General features: G+C 48.5%; 1 protein-coding gene across 1 annotated transcript; it reads right to left on the reverse strand.

Moving 5' to 3' along the window:
* Positions 1-2566: 2566 nt before the first annotated feature.
* On the reverse strand, positions 2567-14181 carry CLEC4F (C-type lectin domain family 4 member F). The gene is made up of 7 exons (XM_068564662.1): positions 14121-14181; positions 13167-13283; positions 12749-12844; positions 9436-10554; positions 4650-4801; positions 3615-3733; positions 2567-2976 (listed from the first exon to the last, which is right to left on the reverse strand). The coding sequence occupies exons 1-7, from the start codon at positions 14179-14181 to the stop codon at positions 2832-2834; spliced, it is 1809 nt and encodes a 602-aa protein (XP_068420763.1). The 3' UTR covers positions 2567-2831.
* Between the last annotated feature and the right edge of the window lie 328 nt (positions 14182-14509).

Raw genomic sequence — 14509 nt, forward strand, 5'->3', positions numbered from 1 at the left:
AATCAACATTGTGAAAATGACTATACTACTCAAAGCAATCTACAGATTCAGTGCAATCCCTATCAAACTAACACTGACATTTTTCACAGAATTAGAAGAAAAAATTTCACAATCTGTATTGAAACACAAAAGACCCTGAAGAGCCAAAGCAATTTTGAGAAACAAAAACGGAGCTGGAGGAATCAGGCTCCCGGACTTCAGACTATACTACAAAGCTACAGTAATCAAGACAGTATGGTACTGGCACAAAAACAGAAATAAAGATCAATGGAACAGGATAGAAAGCCCAGAGGTAAACCCATGCACATATGGTCACCTTATCTTTGATAAAGGAGGCAAGAATATACAGTGGAGAAAAGACAGCCTCTTCAATAAGTGGTGCTGGGAAAACTGGACAGCTACATGGAAAAGAATGAAATTAGAACACTCTCTAACACCATACATACCTCCTAGGGAAATGGAAATAAAAACAAAAATAAACAATTGGGACCTAATGAAACTTAAAAGCTTTTGCACAGCAAAAGAAACCATAAATGAGACGAAAAGACAACCCACAGAATGGGAGAAAATATTTGCAAATGAAGCAACTGACAAAGGATTAATCTCCAAAATATACAAGCAGCTCATGCAGCTCATCAAAAACACAAACAACCCAATCCAAAAATGGGCAGAAGACCTAAATAGACATTTCTCCAGAGAAGATATACAGATTGCCAACAAACACATGAAAGGATGCTCAACATCACTAAACATTAGAGAAATGCAAATCAAAACTACAGTGAGGTATCACCGCACACCAGTCAGAATGGTCACCATCAAAAAATCTACAAACAATAATTTCTGGAGAGGGTGTGGAGAAAAGGGAACCCTCTTGCACTGTTGGTGGGAATGTAAACTGATACAGCCACTATGGAGAACAGTACGGAGGTTCCTTAAAAAACTAAAAATGAACTACCATACGACCCAGCAATTCTATTCCTGGGCGTATACCCTGAGAAAACCATAATTCAAAAAGAGTCATGTACCACAATGTTCACTGCAGCTCTATTTACAATAGTCAGGACATGGAAGCAACCTAAGGGTCCATCGACAGATGAATGGATAAAGAAGATGTAGCACATATATACAATGGAATATTACTCTGCCATAAAAAGAAACGAAATTGAGTTATTTGTAGTGAGGTGGATGGACCTAGAGTCTGTCATACAGAGTGAAGTAAGTCAGAAAGAGAAAAACAAATACCGTATGCTAACACATATATATGGAATCTAAAAAAAAAAAAAATGGTTCTGAAGAACCTAGGGGCAGGACAGGAATAAAGATGCAGATGCAGAGAATGGACTTGAGGACACAGGGAGGGCGAAGGGTAAGCTGGGACGAAGGGAGAGAGTGGCATGGACATATATACACTACCAAATGTAAAACAGATAGCTAGTGGGAAGCAGCTGCATAGCACAGGGAGATCAGCTCATTGCTTTGTGACCACCTAGAGGGGTGGGATAGGGAGGGTTGGAGGGAGATGCAGGAGGGAGGGGATACGGGGATATATGTATACGTATAGCTGATTCACTTTGTTATACAGCAGCAACTAACACAACAATGTAAAGCAATTATACGCCAATAAAGATGTTAAAAAAAAGCAAAGAAGCCATAAAAGAAAAAGCCAAAGGAAAAGCCAAAAGAAAAAAATGAATACAAACGGATTAGAGTCCAGTTCAGCCAAAGATATCATAAAAGAACAGATTTCTAATTCTGGTCATGAGGGAGTCACTGGGCCAGCCCTTCTGCTGTAAGCAACCAGAAAACTGGACAAAACACATGCAACTATTGTTTTCAGACATCGGATAACAGGCAGAGCAAAACCGGGGTTTGACTGGATGAGCCCAAGACCCTCCCTGGATTTCTTCCTGGAGGATTTTTCCAGACCACAGTGCAGGGGAAAGGGTGCCACACAGGGTGCGGCAGTCTCACTAAGCTGAGGAGAGAAAGATGGGAGTTTGGGCAGACTGAGCATTCCAGAATTTGGAAGCAGAGTGTAAAGGAGAGTAATGAAGAGAAAGAGCTCCAGAACTTTGCATGGCATTCCCTGGGCAGGCCTAGGATGGGATTCCAGTATTTGAGGCAAAATAAAACTGGTCTAGAAATTCTCATTGTAAGTTGAGCTGGCAGAACGCTGAGTCCCTGGAAGGGTGAATGGGGACAAGAAGAGTCAGAGAAATGGCTCTGAGGGTTGACAGTCCGAAGACAAGATAAAGCCAGCAACCTGAGAGAAATGAGTTTTTGGAGTTATTTCAAGGGCTGGAAAAATCCAGCTCCAGCCCCATCTTCTACAAAGAAAGCGCAGAGAACATCTGGGGTGCCTATGACTTCCTGGGAATTTGTACCCCTACCAAGTCCCTGTAGTTTGTGTTAAACCTCTGCTGTTTTCAACAAACCAACTGGAAGTTCCTAGCTATAAAGCCCTTAAACAAGATATGCTTGTTTCAAGACAGAAGGGACCCTGAGGGAAGGAGAACCAAGGCAGGGAGAAGTGAGCCTGGCAGCTGTTGCAGAGACAAGTCCAAACTTTCGTTCATCCGAGTATTTATTGAGGACCTGTTGTCTGACAGGCCTGTGCTGGTTGCCGAGGGGGATACAGAGGCAAAACAAGGCTCTTGCCTTGAGGAGATATTGCTTGTGCTGGGTCACATGAGGTAAACATGTTGGGAAGATTTTTTCAAAAGGACAGGGCAGGAGAAACAAAGGCCAAATGGAAGTCCCCAGAGAGCAAGTTGAGTTCAGAGGCTCCCAAGGCATCCTGGAGAAGGGGCTCAGCTCCGCCTGCCCTCAGGCTACATCCGGCCCACGGGCTTCTTGCAGACCCAGTGGTAGAGGGCGGTACAGTACATGTCATTCCACTTCCGCTGCATGTGGACACAGTCTTCCGTAAGCCCATTCCCGTGTCGCCAGTTGTCCGGCTGATTCTTGTCCCAAAACCTGGAAACAAGGGGCCTTTATTCTGCTAGATGAAAGAAGTGTCCCTTCGCCCTGCTGTGGCATAAGGAGCTGAAGTGACACAGGTCCCTAATACCCTGGTAGCCCCAGGATGGGGCCAGTGGTGCCCTCAGGATGGCTCTGCTGAGGTTGTCCTTAGTTACTGAGAATGGAGGGATGGGAAGGGTGTCTAAAGCTGCAAGTCCCCACCCCAGAATTCATATTCAGATACCTTCAGATGGGGGCAAAGCTCCTTGGGACCAGGCCTAAGTAGTAGGGTATAGGATAGGCAAAAACAAACAAAACACAACAAAACAGAAAGACCCACTCATAGGCTGCCTGCCAGCCCTGGGACCTGTCCTGTTCTGACGCCCTTGTGGAGGGGTCCAGGCGAGGATCACAGCTATGCTGGTGTACACACACGTGATACACACACCACACACATGATACACACACACACATATCACCCACACAATCATCTATACACACACCTCATACACACATCACACACACACATCATACACATATATCACACAGAACACTAACACTTCGTGGGCAGGGATACACACACAGGACAGAGTTTCTAGCCAGACCTGCCCAAGACAGTGCCTGGGAGGGCACCAGACAGGGGCTGGACTCACGCACTGCTCCTGGCACTATTGAATGGTGTGCCATCTGTCCAGCGCCAGAAGCCCTGCAAACCGCTGTCAGTGAGGCCAATCCAGTGGTAAGAGGCACTCGTGAACTGTATCAGGAATGCCTGTGGAGGAAAGGCAGGGTCGTGTGACCTTGTGTGAGGAGCTTTGTTCACCAGGCCGCGTGGAAGAGGAATCCAAGCCACGCCCTCCCTAGTCCCAGGGACATGAAGCCCACTTTTCAGGAGCTGGGCACCACCCCCATGCGTTCCATGGTTTTCCAGATCTAGGGCAGCAGCCAGGTCACCTCAGGGAAGTCCAGCTTCTCCCACGTTGACCTGATGAGGAGTGTGGCCTTACTGGGACAAAGACAGATCTGGTCACAGTTTTTTTAAGAAGATGTGTTTTACAAAAGAGCAAGTCCTTTGACGGACAGACAAGAACAGTCTCAGGAGAATCACAAGGGTTGGACAGGTCTGTAAGTTAGATTTGACCAAACCTACAGTGGGCCCTTGTCAATAACCCTAGTAACTTCTGATAAGAACCTTCAGCATATGGGCCACTCTGGGGCTCTATGGCCTTTGGTGCTCCTCAAACTCATATGTGTGTCTGGCCTTCCCAAGAAGCCCGCATCTTCTGCTCATGGGCCTTCCATAGCCATTAGATGAACTGACATTAAAATCAAGATTGACAACTAGAGAGGAAGACTGAGAGGAAAATGAGGGAATGGGGAGGGAAGGTTGCACCCGACACATTAAGGGCAGTCACTTGGTGCCACCGCCCTCTGCCCTTCCTCTTTGCTGACTCCTCTGGGTGTCTCCCTCATTCACTGAGGACATTGGGGTTTGCTTTCAGTGCTTGTACCTCCAGAGCAAGATGCTTATCACAATTCAATAAATATTTGCTCCCTGACTGACAGAGGAGATGTGAAGATCTCTGCCATGCCCACTCCAAGAGCGGGAAGGCCAAAGCACCAAAGTCCCTGATCCCACATCAACCCCAGCAGCACCACCCACAGCTCAGCAAGCCCACAGCTCTGACCTGCTCCTCCTCAGAGGTCACCGAGGCCAGGTGGGCTCCCTGGGACACACAGAACTGCTCAGCCTCCTGCCAAGTCTTCTTGGCATGAGAAAAGTAATACAAGCTCCCACTGTAGGACTTCCAGCCTTGCAGGATCAGCTGGAGGAGTTGATCTGGAGCAAAGGTGGGGGAGGAGAGAGAACCAGGAGCTGGCTGTGGGTCCTGATCTGTGCAGGGACTGACCGCTGAGGGTCACAAGCCCATGCCATGCTTGATGCCCAGTGCTACAGGGGCACGGTCTGGGAGGGTGCACCCCCAGCCCGTTGCCCAGCAGCAGCTCAGGACATCTGGCTCCATCACTCCGGGGATATTCAGATAGCTCTGCTACCCAGCAATACTCTTTCGAGGCTCCTGCTTCCTAGCTATACTACCCTCTTTCCCAACTCACTGCTATCACCTGACAGTTCTCTGCACCTCAATTCCTGCCATTTCCCTGGGAGAGTTCACAGCCAACCTGTAGCTTCCCTCATTTCCTTGACTTCAACTCCATCCACTTCAGCTGCCCACACCCAGGACCACACTTGGAACCTTTTCATCCCCTGGTCTGCCTGACCTCACAATTTCAGACTCTAATAGCTCATCCCGTGAGCACAAGCCCTGATTCGTTCAGCTGTTTCATCTCTCCCTGTCCTGACACTCTCTTCTTTAACATCGTCCTTATCACAGCTGCTTGAAATGGTGCCAAAATAGACTAACTTATTCATTCATCTATTCTTTTGTTCAACATTCCTCAACTTCTATGAATCAGGGACTGTTATAGAGAAATCAATAAGACATGATTCATGCCCTGAAGGAAATTACTGTCTAGCAAATGAGACAGATGTTCAAAAAGGTGTTGAAGATGCATTGATTGAAAACCATTGCATGTTAGAGGCACAGAAGAGGGTGTGGTCTATTTCACCTGGGCTGGAAGCGGGGCTCAGGAAGGACACCCTAGGTGAGACGTCACTTGAGCTGAGTCTTAAAAGACTGAGGAAGAGTGTGCCAGATAGGCAGTGCCAAGGAGAGCATTCCAGGCAGGGCACAGAGTAGTCGCAAAAGCACGAAGGTGTGAAACAGCATGGTATAGCCTGATCTGTTCAAGTACTGGAATGGTCAGTGCACAAGGGATGGGAAATGAACATGGACAGGTTCACCAGCACAAAATCGCACATCGCATGTAAAGGAGTTTGGAAGATTTTTCCTGTGAGCGGTGGGAAACCCTGAAGGGTTTTAAGAAGGATCATGATATGCTTAGATTTGTGCTGTAAAAATGTCAACCTGGTAATGGTGTGGATGCTCAACAGGAGGAAGGCAATCTTAATCGGGCCAGAGACACCAATTACAACACAACTGCAATGTCTGAATAATAAATGATGAGTGTGTAAACCAGGGGTTTTCAAAGTGTGGTCCCAGGACCGGCAGCGTCAGCACCTGGGAACCTGGTAGAAATGCCGATTCTCAGACTCACCCCCAGACCAGCTGAATCCAAAATTGTTTTTTGACGGTCTGCGTTTTAACAAACTCTCCAGGTGACTCTGATACACTCCAAAGTCTGAGAAACAGCAGTCTAAACCAAGGGCTGGTAAACTACAGCCTACCAGCAGCTTCTTTTTATAAATAAAGTTTTATTGGAACACAGCCATGCCCTTTAGTTTACAGACTGTCTTTGGCTGCTTTATCATTACAACAGCAGAGATGTTGCAACAGAGACTGTTCAGCCAAAAGCCCAAAATATCAACTGTTTGGCCCTTTAAGAAAAAGTTAAACTAATGGTTCTTAGCCCCGACTGCCCATTAGAACCACCTAGGGAGCTTTTTAAAAAACTCTGATGCCCAGGCTGCATCCCAGAACCACCCCTCTCCCCAGAGGAAAGTCAGAGTTCTGGAGGTTCGTTCCAGGCATCATTTTTTAAAAGCTCATTGGGTGATTCCAGTGTGTCCCCAAGGTGGAGAAGCATTGGTCCATACCAAAGCAGTAGCAAGATATAGGAGGGAGTTAGGAGGACAGCATAGGAGAATCATTAAGAAGGGAAGACTTCCAGGCTTCTGACAGAGGGCAGCAGAGCAAAACAGTAGAGTTGGTCCTCAGTGCTCTCTGTCAAGCCCCTCATTTGTCAGCCCCATCTTTTCAGCAGATGCTCCAAATGGCCCCCTCCCTCACAGCTCCCTCCCTCTTCTCTCACCAGGGACCTCCTACTCTACAGAGACACCACTAAATATCCAGCTCCCTCAGTGTCATGTACCCACATCTGCAAACCTGGGTGAACATCTACTTCCACACCTCCTCCCCTCCCAGCCTCAGAGGTTCAAGTATTACCCCAACCCTTCAAGGCCAATCACTCAGCTGTGCATTTCATTCTCTCCTCTCTCTCTCTTTCTGTCTCCCCCTATCCAACACTGTCTCCCCAACCCCCCCCCCCATCTGTCTGTCTCTCCTTCAATCTCCTCCCTCTTTGCTGGTGCCTTTTTCTGACCCGAAGATCAAGCCTATCCTAATTTAGAAAAACCCTCTCAAGGAAGTTCACCAAAATATTAGCAGTGGGTTCTTATTGTAAAAATAGACATTTTTACAGAAATACAAGTTTCATAGTCTCATCTTTCTATTTTTCAATATTTGCCACATTGTCTATAATTAATATGTAAGTTTTGTGATATTAGTATGAAAGATACAGGTTGTTTTTTAATCCCTCCTTCTACCCTTCCATCCCCTTCACCTTGGCCTCATCTCTCTCCTCTTCTCAGCTAAGGCCCCTGAATGACTTGGGCACCTGATCTCTCATTCACGCCCCACTGACCATGGTCTGACCTCCAGGCCACATATAATTCTCCACTGAAACTTTATTCCAATGACTTACTAATTGCCTGAAGTTAGCAGTTGCTTATTGATTTTTTACCTGGCCTCTCTTAGATATTTGCCAGGACTAGCCACTCTCTTCTTGAAATGCTCTCCTTCCTTGGCTTCCCCAACTGCACATCTCCTAGTTCTCCTCCTGCCTCTGAGACTGCCTTCTCCAGTCTCCTTCAAAAACACCGCTTTCCCTTCTTGTCACCTAAAGGTTGACTTCCTGTTTCCACCCTCAGCCTCCTTCTCACGAAGCATTTTATCTCATGCAAACTCCCCACTCCCACTGCCACAACCAGAGCCAGCATACCCAGGGCTCCTGCATCTCTGTGCGCAGCAGGGCCCCTCTCCTACACTCCAGACAGCCTGCAGATGACGGGCACTTGAATACCCCCAAAGCATCTCAGACTCAGCATGTCCAAATCTCGCTGCTTGTCTTCCTCTTTTATTCCCTGTCTCAGTCTGGAGACCCATCTAGCCAGCCTCCTTGAAGCCCTTCGATAGATCCTCATTTCCTGAAGGACAAAACCCCAGCTCAGGGACTTCCCTGGTGATCCAGTGGCTAAGACTCTGTACTCCCAATGCAGGGGGCCTGGGTTCAATCCCTGGTCAGGGAACTAGATCCCACATGCCGCAACTAAGAGTTCACGTGCCGCAACTAAAGAGCCCGCATGCCACAACAATGATCCAATGAAGCCAAATAAATAAACATTTTTTTAATTTAAAAATATATTTTAAAAAAAAAGAAACCCAAGCTCAGAGGCCTTCCACATCTAGCTAGTGTCTCTCCAGATCTGCCTCCCTTCCTCACATAGTGTTTTTCCAGCCACAGTCATCAACCCACTAATGGGTTGTGTTGAGGTTGTAGGGTTTTTTGGAGAATAGATTATAAAATATTAAAGTGCATTCATGTGGTAAAAGTTTTGCTTTCTGAAATGTGTGTGTGTGTGTGACACATAATTATACTGGGTCACAATGTAAAATGAATTTCATGCTGTGGTTACATTCAAAATAGTTTGAAAGCCACCACTCTGGCCCCTGCCTACTGTCTTTTCAGCCTGCACCTCATCAACCACCCACTTGGCCACAGTCCAGTCAGACAGAACTGCCTGAAGTTTCTTGAACCTCATGGTTCACACCTCCATGCCTGTGACCTGCTGTTCCCTTACCCTATCTGCTTGGCGAGCACCTACTAGTCCTTCAGGACTCAGTTCAAGGGCCAAATTACCATCGAAGCATCTTTTGATCCTTTCTCCCCCAGAAGATTTCCTCCCCACCTTGGAAGATCCTTGTCTACACCTGAGGACATCAGCGCGGAGAAGATCCCTTCATTTCCTTCTCTTTTGCTCCTCCCCAACCCCAGTTTTTAGACCTGCTCCCAACATAGCACCTCTTATGCCTTTTGTGCAAGGCTGCTCCACCCGCCTGCAAGCTTCAAGGGTAGGCATCACATCTTGTTCATCTTTATGCTCCTGACGCATCCTAGGGCCTCAAAAAATTCTTGTCAGATGAATGCAAGAATGCTGGGTACTTAGTTAAATGCTTTATATGTGTTAACTCATTTGATCCTCACTGTGAAGCAGATATTAGTGTCTCCACTTTGCAGATGAGAAAAGTGAAACTCAGAGAAGGTGAACAACTTGAGGAAAATCACAGCATCTGGGCTAGCAGGAAGTCGGAAATAAGGCTGTCTGGCCCTGCTGGCACACTCTGGCCCTATTACACACCTCCACCAGCTCTCATTTGTTTCCCAGATGTTTGTTTTGTCACTCTGGTCAGATGATAAGCAGGGATCGTGCCGCCTTTGGTGGGGTCCCGCCCCTCTCCAGCACCCACACTTCTTCCCAGGGGGGTGCATGTAGAAGTAAGCAGAAAGCTGAAGGGACAGAAGGCTCTACCCTCCCCAGCCCCCCCTCCAACTTACTTTGGGTCCTCTGGAGCTGCTCCTGTGAAGCAGAGGCTGCGCGGAGGGTCTCCAGGCTACCCTGCTCCGCCTGGATTTTCGCAGTCAGTGTTTTGGTGTTCTCCAAATCCTCTTTCAACCTGTGGACCTCAGCTCTGGCCTCCTGCAGATTTCTCTCTAACATCCAGGTCTTGGAATTTAAGGCCGCAGCATCCTTCATTCTTTGTTTTAGGGTCTGTATCTCTCGGCTGGCGTTTCTCAAAAGACCATCTAACACCTGAATCTTGGAACTTAAGGCAATGGCGCTTTCTAGCTCTGTTTTTAATACTCGCATCTGAGCGTCTGTCTGCTCCAGGCGACCATTTACTGTTTGGGTCTGGGCAGTGACAGTTTCCAAATCTCTTTTTAACAGGCGAATCTCATCGCCAGCCCTTTCCAAATGACCTCTTAAAACCTGAATCTCAGCACTGGTGTTCCCTAAACTGCCTTTTATAAAGGTCTGGGTCTGGGAGTTTAAAGCATTTGTATTTTGCAGACTTCCCTTTAGCTTCTGCATCTCAGCAGTAGCACCTTCCAAACTACTTCTTAAAACTTTCTGCTGGGCCCTTAAATCATTGACACTATCCAGATTGCCTCTCAAACCATGGATCTGGGCATTAACATTCTTTAAACTACTGTTTGCCAATCGGACCTGAGCATTTGCCGTTTCTAACCCTGCCTTCAACACCTGGATCTCCGTGTTGGCATTTTCTAAGCCTCTGCTTAACATATGGAGCTCAGTGCTAGTGTTTTCTAAACTGCTTTTTAAGAAACTCTGGATCTGGGAATGTGAGGCTTGTGTCTCTTCCAGATCTCCCTTTAGCTTCTGCATCTCAGAAGTGGTCCCCTCCAAGGAACTTCTTAACATCTGGGTCTGGAAACTCAAGGTGCTGGCATCCTTTAAGATGCCTTTTACCATCTGGAGGTCAGCACTGGCACTTTCCAGATGACCACCGAGCATCTGGATCTGAGAACTGATATTGTCCACTCTGCATGTCAACATCTGGATCTCCACGCTCCAGGTGCTGGAATTCTCCACGTGCCCTTTAAACATCTGGATAGCCTCTTGCAGCTCTGCCCCCCTGCCAAAGTGGTAGGGATCTGGATGGAGGAAATGGAGAAGGCAGCTAAGAGGCCCATTACATAGGGAAGCCATTCATTCCATGGGCCAACCAGAGTGTTCTTAAGATTTCCAAGGGAAATGTCTATGGCACAACCCTGAGTTCTCCTCAAGCAACCTGTAACCACCCAGACCCTGGGAATGGCCGCCTGAGAATGTAAACCCAAAAACGAAATGAAGGCCTACTTAACTATCCCATGTGAACTGGGGAGCGGAAGGACTGAAATACTTGCCTACTGCATGCTTTTGCCATTGTAATTGAACTTGAAAATAACTGATTATGTCATTGAGAGCTGTTGATCTTTAATTCCACTGAAATTTCACCACTAGATGGGTCATTATGGTAAAGAAAATAGGTATGAATAAAACCCATGTTTAGTCCTACACTGTATTTGTACACTAAGCGTGAAGCCTCTTGATACACAATTTTTACTACCTAAAAAACATGTAGGCCACAAACATAGAAATTTTCTGATCACAAATCCACGGGGTGAGAAAAACAGAAACAAAATAAAACAGGTACCCGTCGAGGAAGCATTCTGCTCAATGCACAAGGCTATGGTGGAAGTCCTCCAGGTGACACTGAACCCTGAGCTGCGACAGCCTTTTAAAGGGCTGGCACCCCCAATGTTATGTAGGGCAAGGGTCCCTATAGAACCATTTGAGGATGTGGGAGACCTGAGTGAAAGGCTTTGGTCACTGGGGTCATTCAAGGAAACTCGGTAGCCCCTTCCATCTGCATGGCCTTTCCCACCAAACCCACCTGAAGCTGTCTCTGGCTCTTCTAGCACCCTCTGTGAACCTCACGAGCTAGGACGAAAGTTCAGACATTCATGGTGTGAGGCTCCCATTCCAGCCTCCTTTCAGGAATAGGGAGAAGAACCCAAATAGGCAAGGACCCTTTCTGGAGGATTCCCGCCCTATTTCTAAAGCCCTGCCTAGGTAAGTGTGTGAGACTTCAGCCACTGTGCTGAGGTAAGACCAGGAGGGCCTTAGATCAATGGAACAGAATAGAGAATCCACACATGTATGGACAATTGATTTCCAACAAAGATACAAAGGAGAAAGGATAATTGTTTCTACAATTGTATACCCATATGCAAAAAGAAAACATGAACTTCAAACCATACCTTGCATCATTATTCAAAAAAACTCAAAATTAATCATAGACCTAAATGTAAAACCCAAAAACTATAAAATTTCCAGAAGGAAACATAGGAGAATGTCTTTGTGACCTTGGTATAGGCAGATTTCTTAGATACAGACCAAAAGGACAATCCATAAAAGAAATAAAAAATGGATAAATTAGACTTTATCAAAATTTAAATCTTGTTAAGAGAATAAAAAGACAAGCCACAGACTAAAAGAAAATATTCGCAAATCACGTGACTGATAAAGGTCAAAAAAAGAGTACGTACTATAAATTCTTTTATATAAAACTCTAGAAAAAGCCGAGTAATGTATATTACAGCAAGCAGGTCAGTGGTTGCCTGGGAATGAAAGGAGGAGAAGAGAGGGAGGATGACAAAGGGTACAAGTGAACTTTGCGGGGAAGATGTTGAATATGTTCATTATCTTGATGGTGATGATGTCTCACGTGTTTATACATATGTCAAAACTTAGCCTGTACGCTTTAAATATGTATACTTTATTATGTGCCAATTATACCTCAAAAAATCCATTAAGGGCTTCCCTGGTGGCGCAGTGGTTAAGAATCCGCCTGCCAATGCAGGGGATACGGGTTCGAGCCCTGGTCTGGGAAGATCCCACATGCCACGGAGCAACTAAGCCCGTGCACCACAACTACTGAGCCTGCGCTCTAGAGCCTGTGAGCTACAACTACTGAGCCCACGTGCCACAACTACTGAAGCCCGCGTTCCTAGAGCTGGTGTTCCGCAACAAGAGAAGCCGCCACAATGAGAAGCCCACGCACCGCAATGAAGAGTAGCCCCTGCTCGCTGCAACTAGAGAAAGCCCGCGCGGCAACGAAGACCCAACGCAGCCAAAAATAAATAAATAAATTTATAAAAAAAAAAATCCATTAAAAAAAAAACAAGATAATGCCTTTCTGTGAGGAGCGTGGCCCTGAGGGTATCAGGGAAGAAGCGTGTCCTAAGGGTCTGGGCATCCAAGGTCCCCGCTCCCTCCCACCCACCCCCTACTGCGGCTACTTACCTTCGGGTGCCTTGAGGAACTGCCCAGTACTGTTGTCTTCCGGAAATTCTTGGAGGGAGGCGTATGCCTCCAGTGCAGGTCTTGGATGCTGTAGAGCTGAGATACCCCATTCCCAGGTCAGCATAATCCCTCAGCACTGAGCCTGGAGGAACAGGTTGCCCCACCTCCACTCAGGGGTCCAGAGGGGATGGGGGGAGATGGCACCAACGACCCCTCAGAGCTCCCCTCATGGGCCTCATCTCTTGGGAGGCTCCCCTTGGACAGGCCTTGGTCAGGTCCCAGGAAAGCTCTGGTTTGGGCCTGGGACTAGAGGTGGAGTGACCCTCCTGGGAGTAGAGGGGGTACATCTGGGGCTCTTTGGGACCTTGATGCAGGAAGGAGAGGGAGTCAGCCGAGTTCAGGTAACCTAGGAGCTTACCCACAACGAAGAGAGCCACAAGAGAGGAGACCACGGTCACGGCCACAACAGCCAGGGTGGCCTGCAAACGCCTCGACATCTTGGGGGCTGCAGGAGCCACTGCCCTGGGGTCCAGCCCTGCAGGGGAGAAGCCAGGGTCTGGGACAAGACTGTGCTGTGCGGGCGGACAGGCTCCGCCCCTTGGGCTCCCTCTCCTGGCTGTCCGCTGGGGCTGAGAACACTTGCCACGCTTACCGTGGGGAAGGGCGATGAGTGCTGGGAGGCGTGCACCAGGGCTCGTGGAGGCTGTGGTAGCAACATAAAGGCTAAGAGAAGACCACAGCCCGGAGCCTGGAAGGCGTGCACAGGGCACAGAACCTGGTGCAACCAAGGTGTCGTTTGAATGAAAGCAGAAAGCAGGGAGGGCAGGAGACCCAGCAGGAACTCTGACCTCAGCGCCCCAGGGCCAGCCTTGCTCCATGGATCCCGACCGGAGTGAGACGCGGAGCCCTTGGGAGCTGACATGGGTCAGTCCTGGAGCCTCCCCGGCTGGGTCAGGAAGTCCCCCATGGGTGTCCTAAAAAGGGCTATGCCTGGGAGTCTGGGGGCTGAGTGTACAGGGAAACCCACTCGAAGGGGGAGAGACGGCAGCCCGGAGTCCCTGAAGCCTCATGGCACCAGCCCAGTGTGCAGAGATGGGGTTCAGAACCAGGTCCCCCTAAATTCAAAGGTCACTCTCTTTCTCTTGCCAGGTTGCCATCCCCAAGGAAAAGGGTCCGGGGAGATGTCACACGGAGACTGGGTGTGGGCCGCAGGCTCTCTGTCCTCACCCGACGCACCTTCTGCCCTGCCTGCTAATTCTGGAAGCTGAGCCAGCACTGAGCCTGCCAGGCAGGGGCTGAGGAAAATGGCGGAGGGCTGGGGCCCAGCAGGCCGGTCCCTGGTGAGGACAGGCTGGGGCCCCAGTTTTCTCACCTCGCGAGCACAGGGAGACGCTCTGGTTGCCTGTGCAGAAGCGGACCTCATCACCCCTCATCTCTGCTTCCTTGTCCTCCAGTGCTACTCCCTGCCCCGGGCTCCTCAAGGCCACGCACGCTGTGGGCCAGCAGTGGTGGGAAGTGAAGCTGCAATACCCGGATTTATATGCTCCTGAGTCATTCCTAACCAGCTCTGCCTGCCTCCCTCCGCTGCTGACTTTGCAGAAGCGCCCCGTCTGGGCTCTTCCCCTCAAGGCTCCCAGGCGCCAGTCTGCACCCCCATTCTCCCTCTCCCTCAGCACCAGCCTCTGCCCTCCCCTCAGGCCCATCCTCCCCCTCTCCGTGCTCCAGTGTAGCCCCAAACCCTAACCTCTGCCCCAATGTCAC

The sequence above is a fragment of the Eschrichtius robustus genome, chromosome 15, assembly GCF_028021215.1.
Source record: "Eschrichtius robustus isolate mEscRob2 chromosome 15, mEscRob2.pri, whole genome shotgun sequence".
Lineage (NCBI taxonomy): Eukaryota > Metazoa > Chordata > Mammalia > Artiodactyla > Eschrichtiidae > Eschrichtius > Eschrichtius robustus.

What these genes read in the sequence shown, in the direction of transcription:
- CLEC4F (XM_068564662.1), bottom strand. Translation starts at nt 14,181, where the DNA reads ATGAGGGGTGATGAGGTCCGCTTCTGCACAGGCAACCAGAGCGTCTCC. An exon ending in TGTGGCTCTCTTCGTTGTGG is followed by an intron (nt 12,845 to 13,166) that starts GTAAGCTCCTAG and finishes GGGGTATCTCAG; the next exon opens with CTCTACAGCATCCAAGACCT. An exon ending in GTTCCTCAAGGCACCCGAAG is followed by an intron (nt 10,555 to 12,748) that starts GTAAGTAGCCGC and finishes TCCTCCATCCAG; the next exon opens with ATCCCTACCACTTTGGCAGG.